This window comes from Eumetopias jubatus, unplaced genomic scaffold, assembly GCF_037043125.1.
Source record: "Eumetopias jubatus isolate StellerSeaLion01/CBP00866 unplaced genomic scaffold, mEumJub1_p1.0 scaffold_9, whole genome shotgun sequence".
NCBI lineage: Eukaryota > Metazoa > Chordata > Mammalia > Carnivora > Otariidae > Eumetopias > Eumetopias jubatus.
This window is the reverse complement of record NW_028274815.1, coordinates 75,809,564-75,835,082: the sequence shown is the minus strand read 5'-3', so window position 1 is coordinate 75,835,082 and position 25,519 is coordinate 75,809,564. Positions and strand designations below refer to the sequence as shown.

Sequence of the window (25,519 nt, the reverse complement as noted above, 5' to 3'; positions counted from 1 at the left end):
TCATAATGTACGAAAAACTACTCATTTTGTCTGTCTAAAAAGAGAAAGCAAAAAAGCAACAGAAATGGGAAATAAGATGATAAATGAAAAAAAATCCCTCCTTTCTTCATCTATTAATTCAGTAGCAAGTGTTAAGGAAATATTTTAGAAATGACAACTCTAAGAAAGTCTAAAATAATTAAGCAAAATGCCTAATGCTTCTGGCACCCAAATGAACAGAGATCATAAAACATCACTGCTATTACAGAGCAGTGACAGATCAACACAAGAAAACTGGACCCAGGGGTGCCTGGGTGGCTCAGGCATTGAGCGTGTGCCTTCGGCTCAGGTCATAATCCCAGGGTTCTGGGATTGAGCCCCACATCAGGTTCCCTGCTCGGCAGGAAGCCTGCTTCTCCCTCTCCCACTCCCCCTGCATGTGTTCCCTCTCTTGCTGTGTCTCTGTCAAATAAATAAATAAAATCTTAAAAAAAAAAAAACTGGACCCAATAAACACTGCAGAGGGAAGGGATGAGTGGCGACTCAAATAAAATCTTAAAAACAAAAACAAAACAAAACAAAATACTCCGTCTAGAAGTCCCTGTTTTTACCCTATCATATCCTCCACAGAAAAATTACATTTCTATAAATTTGTTACGTAATGAGCTCTAGTACAAATACTTGATTGTAAATTCCCGCTGAGTACAGAAATACACAGGCAAGTGTGACTACATTATGAATATCTGCACATTTCTTTAAGAGAAAATTCAAATTATTATTCAGGTTAAACAGTTTATTATATTTAAAATCACCTAATGGATCTTCAAAACCTTAGATGTTTAAATGTATTTTTAAAGATACTAATACGGAAAAAAAAATCTCAAAAGACAGAGCACATGCTTAGTGACAAATTTAGGGAGAACATGCATATAGAGTTAGTCCACAGAGCACACAAGCATCAGAATACTTGAAAGCCAAATTCAGTAGAAGTATTCTTCTAACAATTCACTAGGAATTACTAATAATAACATGGGTAACTATCATAAAAAATGGCAAATCACACTGTGCTCTTCTTTATACGCAAAGATTACTAAGTATTTGAGAGGAGGGCATATGGCTAGTTGCTTTTCAATGACTAGCAATAGAGTTGTGTTAATCTAATGTCCTCAATGTCCTTCCTCATCATAACGACTGCTTTCATGACCATGGTTTAAAGTAAATAGCTATGTTTCTGGAAGACTCTCTGGTGAAATGACAAAAAAAAAAAAAAAAAAAACAAGCTCAAAGTTTAATGAGACCTAGCTTTCAACCCTGTTCTGGCACTTAATGGCAGTGTAAATCTGAACAAGTAACTGCACCTTTCTGAGCCATATATTTCTGAGCTTACACATTTGAAACAGCAATATGGCAGGAACTGTGCCTTCTAGACACTTTATCAAGTAACACTTGGCTTAATCCTCCCTAACTGCCATCCATGTTAGATTAAGCAAGTCAATATGTGTCAAGGCACTCAATGAATGGAACACTTTTCTGACCTGTAAGAGTCTAGGCCTAGTGAATGGATAGAAACAAAGTACCAAGAACTATAAATATTACCCACAGGCATGGAAGAAATTCTTGTGATCTAGGCCTAGAGGAAGGTTGAGGACAAGAGGAAAAACAGAACATACTGAACAAGAAGAATACTAGTACCACCTTAGTTCTGATCAGTATCAACAGCTGACTCTTGAACATGCAGAGGTTAGGGGCGCCAGCTCTGGCGCAATCAAAAATCTGCGTATCACTTCTGACTCCCTAAAAACTTAACTAATAGCCTACTGTTAACCAGAAGCCTTACCAATAACAAACAGTTGATTAACACATATTTTGTATGTCCTATGTCTTAAAATAAGCTAGAGAAAAAAATATTATGAAAATCAAAAGAGAAAATACGTTTACAGTACTGTATAAAAAAAAAAAATCTGTGTATAAGGGGACCTGTACAGTTCAAACCTGTGTTGCTCAGGGGTCAACAATATTAACAAGGCTTTCAACTCAGTCTACTGGGGTGATATACTTCTCTTTGTAATAAATAAAACCAGGAAGGTCTTAGGAGTCAAATAATCTTTATTTTAACAAAAGTGTTAAAGTAAGGGATGCCTGGGTGGCTCAGTTGTTAAGCGTCTGCCTTCAGCTCAGGTCATGATCCCAGGGCTCTAGGATCGAGCCCCGCATCTGGCTCCCTGCTCAGCGAGGAGCCTGCTTCTCCCTTTCCCTCTGCTGCTCCCCCTGCTTGTGCTCTCTCTCTCCCTCTCTCTGTCAAATGAATAAATAAAAAAATCTTAAAAAAAAAGTGTTAAAGTGAGTGCTCCAAGATCAAAGGCATATCTTGAATAAGAAACCAAGTCTCATAGTTGCTGGCAGGTGCTTATAACACCAAAATATGCAAAAACCTATGCTTTTTCCAGGGATCAAGTCCTTATTCTGCCACCAAAAACTGATTTTTAGCAGCTTTTTGTCCATTATATAAAGAATGATGGCAATAAATCTCTCTACTTAGCTCTCAGAGTCGTCATTTAAAGGAAAAAATGTGTGAAACCCTAAAAATACTAAATAAATGTTAACAGTGACAATAATGATTTAATATCTTAGCTGTCTTAAAATACCCTAATAATTTTTCTAAATTTCCTTAGATGATAGAGAATATATGTAACATAAAATCAGGTAACTATATAGCTGATTTTCTAATGTCTGAAAATAGGCCAACAAATTGATTATAAATAGAAGAGTCTTATTTCTGTACAAAACACTCCACCCCAATATTTATGCTTCAAATACATGTGATTCTCTTAATTCATTATTTCTCCAATAATGTGTATTAAGGGGAGGAGTTCATTCTGCTCGTTTAGATGACCTGTGTTGCCAGCATTTTTAACTTATGTATTTTTCTAACCGAAGCTAAAACTGGTTTGGGAAAACCTGGGTCCACACCTTCTGATCCAGTAAGTTCAGTCACTCCCTCAGGCATTCTGAGGGAGAATACAAAAATATTTACTTCAATAATTGACTGAATGATGGGAGGACAGAAACATTTATCAGTAAGGAGAAAAAATGTGATTGATCTCACATACCTACTTATCTCCTCCTAAAAAATATAATTCATGTTTCTTTTTAAAATAAAAAAGACTAAAATAATCACATATTAACTTAGATATAAACATGGATCCCAAACCTCTGTGAATTTAGAAAACCTAAACTAAGCAATCTAATAAAAATATTTCAAATACAGTCATGACAAAGTTTATGAATCTAGAGGAAAGTCTCCATTTAAAAAGTTTTATAAGAATTGAAATAATTCAAACTTTTGGGAAAGATAAATGGTTTACCTGAACAATTTTTACCAACTGTAACTGTTTACTCCACATGATTTTAGACTCTACCCAGGGCACTCACTCTATTAGAAGCCATTTCTTAGTTTTTGAAAAGTATTCTCTATTCAACCCCTTTACTCAACTGGCATTTAAGCTTTCATATTGGTCCTTCCTTCTATATTTTACCCCTTTCATACTCTGATTTTTGTGTTTTCCACATATACCCAGGGATGTAGATTCTCAATCATTCTGGGTTATTTCCTCTCATTTAGGCCAATCTGCTAAAATTCTAAGTGGTGACTTTTCCATTTGTGCCACAGAGAAAAATACCAGTAAGATAAGCCAGGCGGAAGTCGCTCCGAGAATCTTTCTTAGGGGTTGGTGACGGCTGAACTGGCAGCCAGAACAATTCTAAAACTCAGTATGATATGATTACAGTGTTGTTGAAAACTCCTGGTTCAGTTTGATCTGACCTCTAAATACCTGTCTCTGATTTCCTGAAGGGTTTTATTTAGTTCTTACGAGAAACACTCCTCTACACGCTCCATCACTACAGCCATTATTTTCTTCTGTTCTTTCTACCAGTTTATATAGGACTTTTTCTGGATGAAGAACAAGTTCACTGCACTAATAAAAATGTGACCTTCTTACCTTACCCTAAAGAAACCACACAGGATATGTAGAGCCATTTTGTTGTTACATGAAGGAAAATTGTAGAATATACACTTTACTATATTTCTGGGCCTCCTGCAAAGGAGAAACTCAGTTTTTTAAAAAACTGCAACACAACTGACACTATCTTGTACTCTCGAGTTACCTTTCTCAGGTTTTAATTTTTCCAGATAAAAGCTTAAAAAACTTGATAGCACTTTTTAAAATGTCCTTAATGCAAAAATTGGCATCAAACTTTAATAGTTAAGACTTTTTATAAAATATATCGTAACACTTAAAAATGTTTACGTGGAGGTGCTATGGTATTTAAAAAGAGTGTTTAAAAGAACAGAAATCCTCAGTTCTAATCCCAGCACAACTGACAGGCAGGTGTGGAACCTAAGGCTGGTCACCAAATCTCTCTGCCGCTCTCATTTGTTTCATTAATATAAAGTGAGCTTTCAACAGGCACCTCTGAAATCTAAACTATAAGATCCCAAGAAAGGATGAATTCAAGATAAAGCCCACTTTCTACTAGTTTCAGCTACAACTATCGAAAGAAATTACCTGAATTCTTTCACGTTTACTAAGTTGCTAAAAATGTGGTAATCAGTTCAAGTCTAGATACAGTAGTAAGGTTGAAGAAAGCAAATTTTCCTGATGAACAGACAAATACTTCAACAGTGGGTATTTTCAAAAGTATTTTATCTGTGTAAAGATGGACAATACTAATATGCCCAAAGATTTTCATGGAATGATGTAAACTTTCTCTCATTCAAAAATACTGGGTTAAAGGTTACTTCTTGGAGCTTTCAGAACTGGAGGATATGCAAAGAGTTAATCAACTAGCATACTGTTTTCACGAAGATTTTTCTAAAAAGGATTTTGAGACTTTTATAGCCAGAAACAATTAGGGAATACTTGTTTCACTATTTCCTTTAGACCAGAAGACTATATATTTAAAATAAAATTGCAATATGAAAGTCTGCTAAAAGCACTTTTTTTTGTTGTTTGTGCATTTTGTTTGTCACCCAATGTCATACTAACAACTCTGCATCTCATTCTAAAGCACATTATACTGCGAGATAAAATGAAAAAGACCATTTTTTGTTTCCCCAAGGGGGAAGTACTTCTGTTAAAAGCATCTTTTTCTGAGACTACTCTTTCTGAATTACCAATAATGCAAACCAAAGAATTAGATACTGTACTCTAAAATTTAATATTTGTTCAATTCTTATTCATATCCTATAGGCATCCCATGTGTACAAGGGAAAAGTATGCTAAATGCTTAAACGTACTTAAGAACCTGAAAGACTGAACATTTCTGTCCTTCAATCAGCAGGCTGTCAGGTCATGAGCACTCATTTTACAATAAAAGTTTTGCTGTCTTTCCTATTATTGTAACTCGGCTCAGTTAAGGAGACTGGTCCACAAAGAAAATGGCTTGATTATGTATAACTTCATCTGGAATAAGGCTAGACAAACTAATTTCAAATGGTATATGCAAAATCAAGAACTAAAGAGTTTTTTGAAAAACTTAAAAATAATGAACTACTTAAAACTACACCCACAAGTTTGAATATCAACATCAGAGATGCAGTCAGAAATGAAATTAAGATGAAAGAAATCTACTGTGTTTTTAAAAATGCTTACCTGATTCTTAACTATGATTTAAATCAATTCTATTTTCTCAGAAGATCCACTACTCAGAAATAAGTTTGCCTTCCCAAAGAATTCAACTAGATGTGTACAGAAACTTACTCTGGATCTCCGAACCATTACAAATCTGTAAAAGGCAAAACCTAACCTTGAACATCTTTCTTCTTCTGATGTCCAGCTAGCAATGGCCAGAAATAATGAGTTCTGACAGGAAAACCTTCTTCCTTCAGAGCCTTCATCAGAGCTTTTGCCAAATCTGAAAGAGATACCATAAAATATTACACAGCTACCTCAGCAAAACTTATTTATGTCAGTTTTAATGATGAGAATATAGTACCGGTTTTATTGGCTAGTAAAGCGCTCTGAAGTGTGAACTGCAAAGGAGATGTGTGCATCTGGGACTCCTTTAACTTCTTGCAGTAGTCTTTCAGCTTCTCTGCAGGCTAGGAAAAAAAGGCACCACATCAGCTGGATCCACAAAGATCCTACCATTTGACCTTCTGCAAACATTCTACCACTTAGGGGATGAAAAATTTGAACCTCTCATCCTCTTTTTACCCAATAAACTTACACACAGAAACAAAGTTTTCATAATGCTTATAACTGGTCTAATCTCATAATATGTTCTTACATTTTGCAGACTCTTATTTTACTATTACACTGTCTACAAAGTAAAAACAGACAGAATACCGTATTCATAGTCACACAGTGTCGCAAAAAGAAACTGCCAAAGTCACTCAGACTGTCTTCCCTCGATACAGGACATGCTAATAAAATTTGGAATGCTGTATCTTCCAATTTTTCGGTGACTAAAAGTAAAATGAGGTTCATTGCATCTGGGAAGAGAACAAAGACATTTTCTGTTACCAAACTGAATAATATTTTTATACTGCAACCACTATGAAAGACAAACTTATGAACTGCAAATACCAAAAGGATCTATCTGCCTATAGTCAAACACTTCCAAATCAAAACATTCCCATGTGTTCATTAACTCAAGCTGTTTAGTTTATTAAGCTGACTTTTATAAGAGTCCTATGTTCATGTACCATAATCCCCTATTGTTAGAGAACAGTAATTCAGATTTTTAGAAAAATCATGAAAATAAATTTTTAAAAACTACCTGGAATATATCTTCTTTCGTATGTAATTTTTTCCAAAATTTCTGGGACATATTGAGAATACCCAGCTTTACTGAAACTAAAAATAATTTGGAATAAATCACGGTCCATAAAGTAAAGATCAGACTTCTCCACCTTCTCCAGAGTCTGTAGGCAGTTCCAGAAATTAGAAGAACAAGTTAGACACCAGTATTTTTTAACTAAAGCCAAATAAATTAAAATACCAGGATTTTAAAAATTAGGAACATACACCATCTAAAGGTTTAGGACTTCTTTTATAAAACAGAAAATATTATATTCCAGCAATAACTGTTATATCAACACCAAGGTACCAAACTATAAAAATTCTCCTTCAATACTAGGGTCCTACAAGAAATACCTTTGAAACAGATATAAACTACACTTTTCTGCTACATGCAAAATGGAACATAAGCTTACACCAGTGATTTTATTTCCTATACAAACGATTTTAAAGTATTTTTATTTACATGACATAAGTCATACCTGCTTAACACGGTCAATGTCACCCTTTTCAGCATACGCATTCAATAATGCTAAGTATGTGTCTGGACCAGGCTCAATTCCAGCATCTTTCATCACTGTGAGAATATTTTCTGCATTCTCTATATCTCTGGAAATTATTCAAAGAAAAGAGAATAGATTACAACAACAATGCCCACTGTAATATTATCATTCAACCTAAAATGTATTACCCTATTCTTATTAAAATTAAAAATTCTTATGAATCATTTAGAACAATTAGCAAAGGACATTAGAAAAGGGCAACTATACTAACATGGTTATAGGTCTCTGAAATAACAAAAATAATAAACATCTCAAATTATGACACGTAAATTTTCCAAAAAAAAAAAAACCAAATTGCATAATAATCACATAGACCTTAAATTAACATGTCCTCTTCTATCAAGTATGCTCTGACTCAAATTTACCTTTCTAGGGAAGAATAACATTTAGGAAATTACTCTTCAAAACTGAAATTGTTTTCCACGGGCATCAGGAGAGCAGTTAAAAGACTTTTACAAAGTCAGTTACTTTGGATCGGGCCCAATTTTTAAAGTTCAGAATTTTCAAATCAAAGTTGTATGAAACAGATACATTTAAGTTATTTAAAAGTTGCATGTTCTATCTCACACACTCAGAATTTTTGAGGGGGACAGATAAACATGGGTTAAGAATCTTCTACAATTTCTCTAATTCCAACCTTGCTTGAGAATAAAACCTTAGGTTGAACATTACCCAGCTCTTGCATGCCCCGTAACAAGGGCACTGAAAACTGCCTCCGTGACTGGCAGATCCTTGGTTTTCATAAATCCAAGAATCTTGCTGCAACAAAAGAGAAATGAAAATACTCCTTGGAAATATACATCAAAACCACTTTTTACAACATATATACATAAAATCTCACTCCCTGAAACTATTTGTTATATCAAATTATATATCTTGAACTACTCTTGGTAAAAATAGCAGGTTAAGTTTTTAAAACCTGATTATTTCTTCTATACTACTAATCAACCTTAAAAAGCATAGTTTAATAAAATCCATTTAATGAAAAATGAATTATACATTTCAATTTATCCCTTTATTTCCTAAAACCTCCATCCAAAAGTAGCAATAAATTTTACACAAAAAAATAAAATGTCACAACTGATTTTATATGACTCAGCAAGATAGAATATTGCCAGTTTTATAAATGAATACAATTTAAATGGCTAAGAACATTTCCTTGAGGAAGTATCAATTTACAAAGACTAAAGCCCCAACTTTATACCTCTGCTCCAATAAATCAAATTCTTAATTAAAATAGCAAGATTCACTTGTCTTTCTCTTCTTACACAATTTTACATTTTATCTAAGTCATATTACCAAATCTGCTAGATTAAAATACTTCTGAAGTAATGTCCCTTACTAAGAAGAAACTTTAAAAAAGAAAAAAAAATATTCTAGGCTTACGAGACTTACAACGTGTTTGCTTAAACATACATTTATAGAGCTCCATACCTGGCACCTTCAATATCCCCCACATTACAATAAGCAGCAATCAACCTCTGGTATGTCACCTGTCAATGAAATGGACAGTTAATATTTTTTAAATACGATTTTTTTCCTGGGATTAAAAAAACAATGATGTAACCAATGAACATTTACGTCAGCAACTACCTACTCGATTTGGTTGAATGTTTGCTTCCTCCATTTTTGCCAAGAAGTCAGTTGGTGAAAATTTATGTTCATTTTGAAGATAGACTTTAAGTAAAGCATTGTAGTGACTTACGTCATACACAGTACCTACAAATAAAATTTAAATCAAATTTTTAGAAAAGCACCTAAAATCATATCCTTTATCACAATTAAAATATGGGTACTTAAATTTAACAAACAAAAAGGATAAAATGATCACTTCAGCATTTCACCCCATACTTAGACCCATCTATATTGAAATCCTGTCAGAACAGAGCAAGCTAAGCATTTAAGACCGTAATTAACTGAATTACTGTACAGTTACAAGTTAACTGCTTATTCAGATGTTAAGAGGTCGCCTACTTATAAAGCATAGTATTCCCTTCTTGTTGGAAAACGTTGACAATACCTCTGTATTTAAAGTGACTGAAAGATTTTTTGATAAAGGCAGTCCTTGCCACAGTACAGACACACTAAGATGGACTGTGACTAGCTGTTTTATACAGTTAGGGTGGTACTAGCAACTTCGCTCATTTACTCAAAGTGTTTCTTCGAAGGCTCCATCTCCAGTTGCTGAACACTATAACTAGTCTGCTGTTAATTTACCCCTATTCCAAAGCCCTTTGTTTTCTTTCTGGGTCCATCTTGCCTAAGGCCACATCAATCAAGGTTACCATTCAGCCTTCCTCTACCCACTGATGACATTAGGGTCACGTACCAATCTAGTGCTAATATGTTTTACTAAATTTGCATGAATTAAATTTCATATCTTAACTGCCTGTAGCACCACAGGCCTGTGGTCAGGATCTGGTGTCAGTTTGAGATTCTAGACAGCAGAGACCTAGTCTATTAAATTCATATTTATCTTATCTTAGTAGACATGTAGAGTGCTTACTATGTTCCAGGAACTGTGCTAAGTGCTCTGCGTCTAGAGTCCCAGTTCCTCCTCACAACAGCTTTGAGACACTTCCTCTTATCCCCATCTTATAGATGAGGAAAACTGACTCTTCCACTTGTCCAAGGCAACATGGCTTTGCAAGTGACCACAGATGTGAATGTAGATGGTCTGCCCTGAGTGCCCAATCTGTTAACCATTGTAATAGCTTATAAAGGGCTTTAAGGGGAACCATGTGCAATTCAGCATCTGCAAAGCGATTACACAACATGGTTACCATACAGTTTCTGAAAACTTCTAAAAAATCATCAGTTCAAACTGAACTCTAATAATGGTTGGCTACAGCTCTAAAGCCGAAGGAAAGTACATATATTTCGCAAATATTTCTCCCAATTCAACGTGTTTTTAAATTACATGACTCACTGACATGTAGAAATTTCTTTTTATGAAATCAATTCTTTAACTTTTCCGCTGCTCTTTTACTGAGAAAACTCTTTCCCATTCTTAAGTCGAATATTCATGCATTCTTTTAAAAATTTTTAAAAAATAAACTTGTCATCAAAATTATTTCTAGATGAATTCAAAACTGAAGTGAGGCTGTGTTCACAGATTTTTCCATAGAGGTGCAACATGACATGTTTCTTGAAGGATATTCCTAGACATTTTACATATTTGTGACTAAACTTAGATCCTTTATGCATTTTGCTTTCTAACTAGGAAAGGTTATAGATTCTTGAACATTTAATATTTCCTACTACTTTATTGTAAGTTGATTTTCTGGGATTTTACAGGTAAATAAGCACATCATCTAAAAAACAGTAATTTCTAGTATTGCTTCTCATCTTATTTCATTGCCATTACACATATTAGTTGTTGGCTTTAAATTTTAACATGTTAAAGAAGCATCCTTCTGTTCTTTGTTAAGACTTTTTTTTTTAATTTTTTAAGTAGGCTCCATGGACAGCATAGAGCCCGGTGTGGGGCTTGAACTCACAACCCCGGGACAGGACCTGAGCTGAGATCAAGAGTCAGATACTCAACAGACTGAGGCACCCAGGTGCCCCTCTTTGTTAAGATTTTTAAAAAATCAGGTTGAACATTGAATCTTATCTAATGGTCTTTTAAATTATGTTATTTTCTGATGAGATACTATGTTCACAGTTCAAAATTCTAAAAGCATAAAAAGGTACAGAGTAAAAATTGTATGTAGTATTTATTATCTTTCCAGAAATATTTTAATATTGTATGCATATACAGATATAAACATTTTTCTTCAAAATGGTAGCATACTGTATGTACCATTCTGCACCTTAATTTTGTGGAGAACAGCCACATTAGTATAGAAGAACGCCTTCACTTTTTTTAACAGTTGCACAGTATTCCATTTCATGAACCCTCCATAATTTATTTAACCAATCCTAGTGAGAGACATTGGAGTTGGTTCCAATTTCTTACTGCTACAAACAAGCTACAATAAAGGATATCCTTTTGTACATTTGAGTATATCTTATATTCTAACAAATGGAACTGCTTGGTCAAATGGTATGGGCATTCTTAACTTTGACAAACCAAATGCCTTTTTATTTTGTTCTTTTTTAACTTACCGTAAAAAGTAATAATTGTTACGAAAATTATTTCTTTTTTTCATTTGAGTATAGTTGACACACAATGCTACATTAGTAAATTATTTTTTTCTTTAATGCCCCTAGATGTCACTATAACTCACCAAATAAATATTACCAAGTAGCTCTTCCATAAGATGGAATTAGAACATTTATGTAAAGAAATTATTATTTATCAAAAGAAAAAAATATCTCCATCTTTTACATATACACATCATATTTTTAAACAATCATACCCAATTTCTGAAGTTTGTCCCATATCCTATGAGCAAATTCTGTTCTCTCGGAGACCTGCAATTCAGGCAAGAGAGAACCACAGCTGCGCAGGAGAAGCAAGGCTTGATTACCACCTGGGCTACCTATGAAAAAAGTAACAGGTAACATTTAACACAGTAGCAATATCATACAGATAAGTATCAAAACGTAAACCAAAATCCGGAAATATTAAAAAATCTCCTCCCTCACTAAGATAGTACTAAAAGTACCCACAAGCTGGAAAAAACCCTACCCAAATCTACAAGTATCATTTACAATGTTACTAAAAGTTATGTTTTTAAAATTAGTTTGTTTTCTTAAGGAAGCTAAGGTTATGAATCTATGTAATCTGCAAGACTCTATACCATACAAAAATACTCAGAACTTAATTTATAAACAGTGCTTACTGCAATTCAAAAGCTAAGCTTAATATCTTATGAAAATAGTACAACGCAGTCCAACTAAAACCCATGAATACCAAATTTAGGTTTACAATCAATTACAAAACAGTAACTTCCTTCGCCCTTTTTCCATGTATCTACATGTCTTTGAAAGCTGACTTTCAAACCAAACAAAACCAAAAATAAACCACTTACTGTATGATTTCAAATTTATATAAAGTATCCAAAATAAGCAAATCTGCAAGGCCAGAAAGTACACTAGCAGTTGCCTAAGGCTGGTAGGGATGAGGGGTTGGGGAATAATGGCTAAGGGTTTGGAGATTTTTTTTGAGGTAATAAAAATGTTCTAAATGTAACCATGCTAATGGTCACACAGCTGAATAAATCAGAAAGAGGAAATGATACGATAGCCTTTAAATGCACATAATTATAATACTTCTTTTGATATCCCTCATCATTAGATCCCACAGCTTCTTAATGTGAATGAAATCCAGATGGACTTTAGGAAGCTGGTGTATGTTCTGTAACTACATGCAAAATTATGTGCATGTTTGCAGGTGGGCTTGTGGGGGGGGGTGGATAAGAGGGCCCATAAGCTTCTACTGGATTATCAGAGTAAGTGACTCAAATAGATTGTAAAACTACGTGAAAATGAAAGGGAAATAACGATTACCAGTCTTTCTGGAAATCTATCATATGTAAGTATCTTAGAGAAAGCTGACACTATACAATGGAAGGTAAGAAAAACAGTAACTTCCAAGACAATATACCACTGAAAGTGACTCTCTTATAAACTGGGGAAAGCAAAAAGACCCATTTTTATTTGCCGATTTTGAAATAAACATCTACAAGAAAATGTTTTACTCAAAACTTTGCCCTGATGAGTTGGAAAGATCACAATCGTAACATAAAATCGTGATGATCAACAAAAATAACAAAATTTAAAAAAAATTTAAAAAAATAACAAAATTAAAAACATCAAATAATGTGTTCTACAGTGAGCTTGCCCCCAAACAAATATTTATTAAGACATTCAACTTTTGATACAGAAAAATTTCAAATACCTGAGTGACAGGTAGTGTCAAAGACTTTTTGTAGAAGAGTCTTTGGGATGCGGCCAGTTCTTCGGACAGAATTATCCAGTCTCGTTAGAGCCCAGTCAAAATGACTGGCATTCCTTCTATGAGAAGAAGCAGGCTCCTCTTGAAGATAATTTTTTTTCTCAACAGCAACGGCATATAGCCTGGCTTGGTTCAGCAGCCCTCTATAAAATGAAACCCAACTGGTAATTAACTCTTCCTATATAAGTTCTCTTCTTAAGCAAGGGTCAGGTACCTTGCTCAGTGGGGAGCCTGTTTCTCCCTCTCCCTGCCACTCCCCCTGCTTGTGTTCTCTTTCTGTCAAATAAATAAATAAAATCTTTTAGAAAATAAAAAAAAAAACTGTATTTCTGGTATTAAACATCGTTAATTTTCAGAAAGTAAAAAAAAAAAGTTTGTCAACTGGGTAAGGTCAGACTAGTACATGTGTGTTTATAAAGAGCAAACAGCTTTTAAACCATTCAGTATTTTTTTTACTTTTTTTAAAGATTTTATTTATTTATTTGACAGAAAGACACAGCAAGAGCGGGAACACAAGCAAGGGGAGTGGGAGCAGGAGAAGCAGGCTTCCCGTGGAGCAGGGTGCCCGATGTGGGGCTCGATCCCACGGGATCATGATCAGAGCCGAAGGCAGATGCGTAACGACTGAGCCACCTAGGCGCCCCAAACCATTCAGTATTTTAACAGAGACTAACATGTTAGCCAAACGCTCTAAAACATGAAGTCAGAGGTATTCCATACTATAGAAATACAGGCTGTATCTGATTTACAAATATCAAACTTAAAAATAATCTTTATGTGTGAGATAACCCTGTCATAAATCTTTGAATTTACACTTACTCTGTATTCAAACACTACTTTCTAACACACACAAAAAATTTTTTTAAAGACTTTATTTATTTTTGTGGAGGGGGAGAAGCAGGCTCCCTGCTGAGGAGGGAGCCCAATGCAGGACTGGATGCCAGGACCCTGGGATCATGACCTGAGCTGAAGGCAGACGCTTAACCAACTGAGCCACCCAGGCGCCCTAACACAAAATTTCTAATGTACAAAGATTTATACACTTACCCCAAAATATCTTAAAACTTCCCCAATAGCTGCCAGTAAGTATAACTAAATATATACAGAGCACATCTTAACAAAGTGTGATGTAAAAATACTAATCCAGGGATGCCTTCAGAATGATAATCCCATTTTTCTTACATATGCACATCTTTACCACAATTACCAAAAAAATATTTAAGTGAGTTTAAAAATAAAACTGTGGGAGTGCTTGGGTGGCTCAGTCAGTTAAGCTTCAGCCTTCCGCTCAGATCAAGATCTCCAGATCAAGATCCCGGGGTCCTGGGATGGAGCTGCCCCGTCCCCCTCATTGGGGCTCCCCGCCCTGCAGGGTCTGTTTCTCCCTCTCCCTCTGCTCCTCTCCCCTCCCCCGCCCTGCTCGTGCTCTCCCCCTCTCTCTCAAATAAATAATATCTTTTCAAAAATAAATAAATAAATAGGGACGCCTGGGTGGCTCAGTTGGTTAAGCAGCTGCCTTTGGCTCAGGTCATGGGGTCCTGGGATCAAGTCCCACATCAGGCTCCTTGCTCAGCGGGGAGCCTGCTTCTCCCTCTGCCTGCAGCTTCCCCTGCTTGTGCTCTCTCTCTGACAAATAAATAAATAAACAAACAAACAGACAAACTAACTGTTGGTTTCCTAACCTATGTTACCAACCTGGAAAACCAGTCACAAATTGAATAATTAAGTATGTGATATTACATTAAAGAAAGCTACACCAAAAGTTTCATCACAAGATTATGTAAAATACAGAGGTAGTAACTTGATACTAGACTAGAAACTCTACTACTGTGATCTGGGACAAATCACAAACACTCTGGCCTTCAGTGATTCTACCTGTGTAAACAAATTGGAAATGGAAAAAAATCAGGATACTAATTAGGTAAGACAAAGTCTTCTTACCTTTACAAACCTAATGATCAGCACATTATAGATGGCCAATTGATTAGTTTGTTAAATAAGCTGAATTAATTAAATTCTAACTACCTACAAACCACAGAAATATGTACCACGCCTACATATTTATCCTTTATTTTCAAAGGTTTTCTCTGGCTATATATCTGTCTAGGATCAGTTGTCACTAAACTATGCCCGTGATAGGCAAACACAAAATAACATTATTTTAAATCATCCAGAACATATGAAGTTCAGGTGAGTGTTCAATAAATAATATTGTTTAACAACGAAAATTGATTAATATAGAAATTTCAAAACTGTAGGTGCCTGGCTGGCTGAGTTGGCAGTGCATGCAACTTTTGATCTCGGGGTTTTGAGTTCAAGCCCCATACTGGGTGTAGAGATTACTAAAAAATAAAAAATGTTTAAAAAAGAAAAAGAAACTTCAAAATTGTAGTGAAGTATATTTGCCAAGATCTTTTTTACACAACCCATATCTTGTAAGCTGTGAAAAAAGCACAAAAATAAAACCTTTGCTAAAATGCAGTTTTAAAATATAAGCTCTAATACAAAATTCAGACAGAAGACACAGATGTTAATAAACCAGATTATTATTCTGAACATTTTAAAGCTGATTTCTCTCACAAATTTTTAACGAGGCTAAGTCTCCACACAAGTATACTCAACTTTAATTAGATAAGCTGAACTATGAGTCCACCACAGAATGAACTACAGTGAGGGAAGGGTTACATATTTAACCAAAGAATTCTTCAATCTTCAAAAGAAGTCTCCAGTGCTTCTGTACACAGCAGTGTTTTCTACATTTATTATTTGGCCCAAAATTTATTTTTCAATTTCACAGAAACACACCCAGTAGGAAATAAGAACTTCATGCCTGGAACAGTAAGTATGTTGCGACAGAAAGTAAATAGGAAGTCCAGGGGTGAAGGTGAGTCCATGTAGCGCAGGCACCTATAGCCATCAGACTTGCATTAAGACAGAAGGCACTGCCTCCAAATTCTGATGACCAAAACTGATATAACCACATATCAATTATTATTGTGGAAAATTATTATCATTTCATCAATGTGTCAGAAATGGCTCCTTTGCATTTCTGAGTTAAACATCTTAGGTTCCCTCCTGAGACTCTGGCACTCACCACTGATATTCAGATTACCCTTTAACTTTCTCTGACAAAATCTGGCACTGTTTTGCTCAGCGTTGTTTTTTTTTTTTTTTTAAATGGTGGCGGTTATTGACTCTTCAGTGCAAAAAAATAATGATTTTTTATTTGAATGTCCATATTTCAAAAAGGCACACAGTCCAGATTATAAGCAGGCTTCCATGGGACTCCCCTCTTAAGCCTGTACTTTTTCTAATATTCTACTTTTTCTAGGCGTTTTTAGGTTTACAGAAAAACTGTGCAGTGAGTACAGAGTTCCTGTATATCCTCTTCTCCCTCCACAGTTTCCCCTATTTATATCTTGCATTACTGGTGGTACATGTGTTACAAATGATGAACCAATCATGATACATTACAGCCTGTACAACTGGGTTCACTCTGTATATGTACATACCTATGGGTTTTGACAAATGTATGACAAGCATTACAGTAGTCACAGAATAGTTTCACTGCCCTAAAAATGCCCTGTGCTCCGCCTATTCATCCCTTCCCCCATCCTCCTAAACCCCTAGCAACCACCCTTCTCCTCCTCTATAGTTTTGCCTTTTCCAAAATGGCTTATAGTTGGACTCACACAGCATGGAGACTTTTTCAGACTGGCTTCTTCCACCTGGCAAAATACATTTAAGGTTCCTCCATGTCCTTTTGTGACTTGATAACACATTTCTTTTTAGTGCTGAATAATATTCCATTTCATAGGTTTACCATCATTTGTTTATCCATTCACCTACTGAAGGAAGGATAGACATACTGGCTGCTTCCAATTTGGGCAAATCTGAATAAAGCATCTAAAGAAATGTGTGTGCAGACTTTTGCATGGACGTAAAATTTCGATTCATTTAGGTAAACATCTAGGAGTGTGACTCCTAGACTCCATTGTATTATACGGTAAGCTAATGTTTATTTAGCTTTGTAAGACACCGCCTTACTGTCTTCCAAAATGGCTGTACCACTCTGCGTTCCCACCAGCAATGACTCGAGAGCTCCCTAGAGCCCCACATCCTCACCAGCATTTGGTGCTGCAGGTGTTTTGGATGTCAGTCATTCTAACAGGTATGTAGTGGTATTTAATTGTTGTTTTAATCTGCAACTCCCTAATGACATATGATGTTAAACTATCTTTTCATAGGCTTATTTGCCTCCTTCATGTCTTTCTTGGTGAACTGTCCAGACCTTCTGTTCATTTTTCAATTGGACCATTACATCTTCCTTTTTCTTTTCCTTTTTTTTTTAAGTTTTTTTATTGTTGAGTTTTAAGAGTTCTTTGTATGTTTTGGGCATTCTTGGTGATTAGTTTTTCAAATAAACTTTTTATTGAAGTATTAGTCGTTCTTTTTTAACTTCAAATGTACGCCAAACTAATCACACATGTTCTCAGACTCTCCCTTCCATGTTATCTTCGTTGCTACTATGAGTCACTCTAGCATCTAACACTTTGGAGGTGCCAGAATTTAAAAAAAAAGAAAAGAGGATACAGATATGTGATAGAATAGGTATAACCAGTAATTGATGTTTATTATGCATTTAATGACACATGCTAGGCAACAAAAAATTATTACCATAATCTTCATTTTATTGATAAGAAAACTGAAGCAACTTGCCCAAAGTCACAGTAAAAGCTAGAATAGACAGGAGGGCAGGTCCCGGATCTGTAGCTGGATAGTCTCCTGAAACGAGCTCAACGTGGCAGAAAGGCATCAAGGAAACTAACCTGGCTGCAATAGGGGGTTCACAATGGAAGTGATAAAAATTAAACCTGGACTGGGAGGGTAAGACTAGAGAATGGAAAGCCAACAATGGCTGATAAGTAAGGCATCTGGATTTTTTGACATGTCCATAAAATACAAGACTGATGTCCATAAAGCTGTTCTCCCAGCTTATTTTGTAGGCAATGGGGATCTCAACCTTATCTCATGTTCTCACCCATCTCTCATTTTAACTATTCCACTTGAGTTTTCTTTAGCCTGTCGATATGTGTGATTACAAGGACTGATTTTCAAATGTTGGGTCAGCTTCGCACGCCTGGAATAAACCCAACATGGTCACAGTATGTAATTCTTTTTAAAACGTTGTATACATATACCGATTCCACTTAAGTTTTAACATGTTAAAAATTCAAAAAGATAATGCCTCCTTTTATTTATTTAAAGTATGCTCCACGCCCAGTGTGAGACTTTAACTCACAACCCTGAGATCAAGTGTTGTATGCTCTGACTGAGCCAGCCAGGCACCCCAATAATGCCTTTTATTTATTTTTTTAAGATTTATTTATTTGAGAGAGAGAGACAGAGAGAGAACATACACATGCATGCGGGTGGGGGGTAGGGAGGATGTCAGAGGGAGAGGGAAAGAATCTCAATCAGACTCCCCACAGAGCATGTCTTGGGGCTTGATCCCAAGATCCTGGGACCATGACCTGAGCCGAAATCAAGAGTCAGACGCTTAACCAACTGAGCCACACAGGGTTAGGGTTAGGTCTTAATTAAACCTGGACTGGGAGGGTCAGACTAGACAATGGAAAGTCTCCACTAATTTTTTAGCTGAGGATGAAAAGCAGCAGCCGTACACGACAGAGGGGGAGTATTCCAAGCAAGCCAGAAGAGTCAGCAGGCCAAGCAATGAGCGACACAGATGGGAAGAGGCTGAAGAGGAAGACTGGGCTAGTGAGTGGGCTAGGTCATGAAGGATTGGGACAATAAAGAGTCTGGATTTTATGTGCGGTACAGATTTTATTCAAGGTATAGAACTGTATCAGATCCCTACTGACGATTTATAAGCAGGGGTTGTGGCATGATCTATTTCTGTTTTGGAAAGATTAGTCTAGCTCGGGGGTGAAGAATAAATTAGAGGGCAGCAAGAATTAAGACAGAGATACCACTGAGGAAACTACTGCAGTAGTAATAGTTTTAAGGCTGAGGGAAGCTTACATCAGAGTGGGTGGTGGAGATGGGAAAGAAACACCTATCACCAAGGCCCTCAGCCAATGTAACTGCAAATTCCAAGCAACAAGTCTCACCAGTACAGTTTGTTAATTCAAAAATTTCATGTAAAAGTGCCCTAGAGATGCTTACTTAATCCTCCCTATACATCCTACTCTACTATGCATCATCTTCATGAACACTTGACAAGCACAATCTCAGAGACAAAACCAGAAGGCTCCATGACGGAAACACGGGAGCTCTGAGCTTTAAGAGCATGAGCCTGAGTCCTACAGACCAACCTGACTTCAGGCTGTGCCATTTATAAGATGTGTGACGTGGCCGAGTTACTGCAACTCTAAACCTGTAAAATCTGGGAGTTAACAGTATTTACCTCACAAAGATTAACTGAGATACTGCAGTGTTTCCAAAAATATCACCCTTCTGCTAGGCAAGATGGTTTTAGGTAGTATTTAAACAAAAATTTTTCATTTCAGTAGTTTTATCTATTCTCATTAATATTTAAAAATAACTATCACATCAAGCTCTTTATTTTACTAATATTTTTGCTTAAGATAAAATTAAGTTATAATAACGTCAGTTTAAATCTAAAACCAATGTTAAGAAAAACGTTAAATATAAATAACAGTTTCAGTAGTACTCAGATTGGACAAAAAAATCTGAGGGCAGTACACAAATGCCCAAAGTCTGAGCAACACAGAAAGTGTACATAGAGGACCTGGCAAAGTGAGCATAATAAATATTAACTGCACATTTCCTAGAGCATCTTCTTCTTTTAAAAATATATTAGCAGACAAACAATGAATCATGGAACACTACATCAAAAACAAATGATGTAATAATGTATGGTGATTAACATAACAATAAAAAAATTTTTTAAAAATGTGTTAGCAGAAAGCACAAGACTTATTTTTAAAGAGCTATTCAAATCTAAGCTATGCTTATTTAACAACTATGTGACTCTGGTAAAAGTATCTGGTCTTTCTAAGCATTAGTTCTTTTATCTGAAGAAAAATACCTACCTTGTAAAGATCACTTAAGAAAAAAATATATGAGATTCCTAACCAACAGTGCTCAATAAATAGCTCTTACTATAGAAGGCACTCAATAAGTGTCTGCTGAGTGATCTTTTAAAAAATCTTTTGCAAAGCTGTCTCAATGAACTTCCTCACTCAACTATTTCAAAAGACCTCAATTCTCCAAAAAGTCTTGTCCAGTTAAGCTGTCCCCCGAACACAGCTTAATGCTTTATGGTAAGTCACAAAATCTTAGACTAAAAAAGCCACTTGGCAACTCTTCTACACTTAAACGTCTCCTGCCTTCAAACACCAGTTCCTTTCCACCTATCCAGATATCCTCTCCATCTCAGACTCTTCCAGTCCATAGGTATGTCTCCTTTGTCTCAGCTTTGGCAGAAAGTGATAAACAGTTACCCAGGTTGGGACCTATGATGTGATATGGAACAAGACTCTTCAGAATCTATAAAACGAGAGTGGGATGGACAGGATTTACTCTAAAGATCCCTTCCAGAGTTCACATTCTCAGATCTTATGTGCTTACTTACTTGTGACAGTCTTTAATTCCTAAATTTATAATGTCTCATATCACCTTTTTAAAAAATGTCTTTATGTCCTTAAGTAATCCCTTCAATACCTAAAGCATAATATATTCAAAACACTTCAAAACTGGGCATCAGTGTCTATAGTTAAATCCCCAACCGGAGATCCCAGAGAAATTACTTCACTCTTCTAAGCTCGTTTCCTAATTTGTGATGTCAACCCACAGAAGATGAAATACATGTGTGATGTATTCATACAAACAACTTGAAAATGGTAAAGATCTAATCTGAAGGTACTACTATTTATCCTCATCTCCAAATCTATTCTGCCAACATGATGACCAACCTTCTGTTCACTCCCTCTCAAGAAGAAAAGGGAGTGTTTTTGTTTTCTGCATCACCTAGCTGAGGTCCTATTAGCCCTCATCTGTAGTATAAATCTGTTCCTATTGGTCTTTCCATCCCCAGCCTCTATCTCTCCTACAGTCTATGTAAACTTTGTCAAGACTTGTACTTCTCAAAACCCTCCAATGGCTGACCAACTTCCAATCAACCTTAATAGCTAGAAGGAATCACCTGGCCTTTGCAGTATCAACTGCCACTACACCCAACCCCATGTAGACACACAGCATGAAAGTATGGTCTCCAAGTCTCTCCATGCTCTTCTTCTTCTCTGGAACACTCTGACTACTCATTACCGTATGTCCTCTTAAACTCAAGTGAGTCCCTACCACAAAGAAATGTGACTGCTCTTCTCTCTGAAAAACCACAGTATTACATTCCTTTTATGAACAGCATACAGGAGTCGTACATGTGCCTATCGTAGTCCTCTGTAACTGATAAATTTATACACACAGAAACCAGAGCTGAATCGTTACCTCCAAAGGACCCAGACAGACTCTCAATATTTGCTGAGATTTTTTTTCTTAGTAAGAAATAAACAAGGGAAAGTTTTCTTTCCTTCCAACCATAGAAATCACATCATTCTGTCACAGGGCAGTATGTGCTCTTCATCCTTAAGCCAAACATCAATCTAGATCCACTTCCAAACAGATTTAATTCAAAGCTTATCTTTCTTCTGAAGCACAGAAGTCTAAAAACTCTCACAAGAAAATATAAGTAGCTTCTGATCCAGAAGTGTTAGGAAAAAAAGTCTGGGGGAAAGCAACAGTGTTTGCCCTTTAAACTCCCCACAGAGGATAAGGGAAGAGCTGGTTTTAAAGAAAAATTTGCTTAAAAGAAAGAAAAAAGTCCTGAAATGGGAAATGAGGAGCAAGACTAAAGGATACAGAAGTATATACTTTCTGGTGTTTCAATTTTGAAAACAAATTAATAAATTCCAAAATTTCACTCAATAATGCTCATCTGTCTTTCACAGGACATTCCTGGAAATCAAGATTGGGGTGGAATTTGTGGAGGTTCACTACACCACAGGCATGGATTAAATATCCCTTCAAATGTCTTTGCATGTCACAATATTCCTTCCTCAACGTCTAAGACTTTCACTGATCTACTCAAAAAATATTTGACACCTACTATGTGCCACAGTCAGACACCAGGCGAGGCAAAAAGAATAAGACAAAAAATCACTGCCTTCAAGGAACTTACAGCCAGGTCTGGAGCGCTGTTTGGTACACATGTAATCATGCTAATGGATGCTTAGTGATTCAGGATCTGAGAGAAAGCACAAAAGAGGAGTGGTCAAATGGGAAAAGCAATCAAGATTTAACAGAGAAAAGGAACACGTGAGTAGGGGGAAGGGGCGACACATCCTAAGAGTGAACACCACATTCAAAGGCAAAGAGATGTGCAACATGGCCCCTCAGAGCCTTGGACCAATAGTACCTTTACCAACTGGGGGCTTGTTAGAAATGCAGAATCTCAGTTCCCCTGCCTAGACCTACAAAATCAGAATCTACATTTTGACAGCATCCCCAAGGATTTCTTATGCTCATTAAAAATCCCTGGTATAGAGGACTCAGAAGTAGTTTGGTACAGCTAGAACACAGGATGCCAAGGAAAGGAACTCATAAGAAGTGAGGTTCCACAGGCATCTCCAGTTCATGAAGCACCTTATCCTGGAACTAATGCAAGCCATCACAGTATCGAATTGACATGAAGGTATGGCAGTCTCAAGGAGACTAGGGAATAACATGAGGGTTGGAGGAAGAAGAGGGGATTCATTCCAGATGGAGTAAATCTAGCAGAACCTAATCATTTGTGTAATCAATACATAGGAGGTGAGTCAGGTCAGGGAGGTGTCAATGAAATAAGAATGAGAAATCTCTAGGAAGCAGACAGAAATGGCAGCATTTACTAAAACAGGGAACACACAAGGAACAGACTTGAGAGGAAAGATGAGTCCAATTTGAGATGTGATGGGTTTGAAGCACCTGTAGTTCAACCAGTGGAGATGTCTAGTAAATGGTCTATAACCAGAAAGAGAAATAATGCCATTATCAGATAGGGAGGGGCTGATGCCTTGAAAATGGATGAACTCACCCACAATGAACTAAAGACAAACTCCCCCTAACACATCAGCATTTAAGAAATGAACAGAAGAAAAAGGAAGCAACAAAGCACATGAGAAAAATCCCAAAGAGAAGGGAATCATGAAAGACTGGTGTCATCAATGCCAAGCAAAGGGTCTCATGAAGGGAGAAATAGACAGAATAACATGCCAGAGGTCAAGGCCTTAAAAGTGGATTTGGTAATTAAGAGGCCCCTTGGAAAAATTAAATGAAATAAACTTTCATCTATACATACATAATTATACACATACACACACACAAATATCCACACACAAAGGACACATATATCTCAATGGCTTTCTCTGGGTGATAGAATTAATAGTAATTTTTTGTTTTATTTATCTAAGATTTTATTTTATTTTATTTTAAAGATTTTATTTATTTGACAGAGAGACACACAGCGGGAGAGGGAACACCAGCAGGGGTAGTGGGAGAGGTAGAAGCAGGCCTCCCCGCTGAGCAGAGAGCCTGATGCAGGGCTCGATCCCAGGACTGAGATCATGACCTGAGCCGAAGGCAGACACTTAATGACTGAGCCACCCAGGTGCCCCAATATTTTATTTTTAAATAATCTCTACACCCAAAGTGGGGCTCAAACTCATAGCTCTGAGATCAAGAGCCACACACTCCACCCACTGAGCCAGCAAGACACCTAAGGATGATTTTTAATTTATTGCTATTCCCTCTGTATTTTGCAATTGCTCCTCAAGGAACATGAGTTTTGTAATTTAAAAATATAAAATAGGGGCGCCTGGGTGGCTCAGTCAGTTAAGCAACTGACTCTCGATCTCAGTTCAGGTCTTGATGTGAGTTGCGAGTTCAAGCCCCGTGTTGGGCACCACGCTGAATGTGAAACGTACTTAAATATATATATATATATATATATATATACACACATACAATAAAAAATTAATAAATAAAACAACGATGGTTTTTGCCAGTAGTGTGATTGCAGTGGGTGGAAGAGTGAACACCAAGTGAGGAAGTAAAGGAGACAGGAATAGGGACAGGGGAAGGGAATCTGGTAAGCATCTAGAGATAAATGCAGAGTTCTAGGAAAGGGTTTGTTTTTCAGGTGGGAAAGATCTGGGCAGGCTTGCAGGCTGTGGGACAGGAAACTGCATAAAAGGACTGTTAAGAGTGCAAGAGAAAGAGGCACTACTCCTTCACTGCTTGTTACGAGCTGAGCACACAGTGGTGAGCAAGACAAAGTCCTGCTCTTATGCAATTCACTTTTTCTAAGAAAATAAATTTTTAAAAAAGCAGATTAATATCAGACAAGTCAGACATAGCATGATTAAACTAAAATAGGGTAGTTTTTAGACTGAGTACCAAGATAAGGCTTCTCTGAAGAAACAGAATTTAAGTTGAATCCTGAATGACAAGAAATCAGCTTTGCAAAGAAGGGAGAAAGGCCTTGTTACCTCCACTTTACAAATCATGAAATTGAGGATCAGAGGTTAGGTAAGATTATGTAGCAAGTAAATGGAATCCAGGTCTGATGAACACCCAGACCAATACCCTTTCTATTAGATTCTGTTGTATTGTTTTCCTCAAATGCAAATGTGAAGATGAAAGATACCATCGACCCTCCTCTGGCCTCACAGGGATACTTAAGGACTAAAAAAATAAGAGTAACTGGCACAACTTTCTCAAAATAAAGTCTTTGAAAGCAGAGAAATGCTTTCTGAGAAAGTGGAAGCATGGGCTCCTTGAAGGTTAACTGTTCAGCCCTAATAAAATCCAGGCAGGTTGTAAGTTACAAGTAGGCTACATTCTAAAGATCTATAACTGAGTTGTTAAGTCATAAAACGTTTCCTCCATATAATTTTATGCAGAGAGTAGGTTTCCAGGCTGCTCCAAAAAGATCCATGTAATCATAGTTATTACCATTATTATAACTAATAAAGCACTTACTAGGTACCAGGCCTTACGCTAAGTGCTTTTTATAGATAATCTCATGCAGTACGACCAACTCTATTACCACTCCATCTAACTAAAGAAACTGAGGCCTAGAGATGTTAAGTAACTTGTCCAATGACAAATCCTTACCTCTTAGTCTTGTCTCCCAAAGTACCTTTATTTATTAACAGTATTTCAAACTCAATTTTTCTCCAATTCTA

The 25,519-nt window shown here is 36.4% G+C and overlaps 1 protein-coding gene across 1 annotated transcript in view; it reads right to left on the bottom strand.

The window, feature by feature from the left end:
- LRPPRC (leucine rich pentatricopeptide repeat containing) overlaps positions 1-25,519 on the bottom strand; it is a 104,191-nt gene that overhangs the window by 77,684 nt on the left and 988 nt on the right. The window contains exons 2-11 of the mRNA XM_028103998.2: positions 13,194-13,393; positions 11,710-11,832; positions 8,943-9,064; positions 8,780-8,838; positions 8,018-8,104; positions 7,265-7,391; positions 6,763-6,907; positions 6,330-6,475; positions 5,977-6,082; positions 5,788-5,895 (exon numbers count right to left, since the gene is read on the bottom strand). Coding sequence (XP_027959799.1) covers positions 5,788-5,895; positions 5,977-6,082; positions 6,330-6,475; positions 6,763-6,907; positions 7,265-7,391; positions 8,018-8,104; positions 8,780-8,838; positions 8,943-9,064; positions 11,710-11,832; positions 13,194-13,393 — 1,223 coding nt within the window. The remainder of the gene's footprint in view (positions 1-5,787; positions 5,896-5,976; positions 6,083-6,329; positions 6,476-6,762; positions 6,908-7,264; positions 7,392-8,017; positions 8,105-8,779; positions 8,839-8,942; positions 9,065-11,709; positions 11,833-13,193; positions 13,394-25,519) is intronic.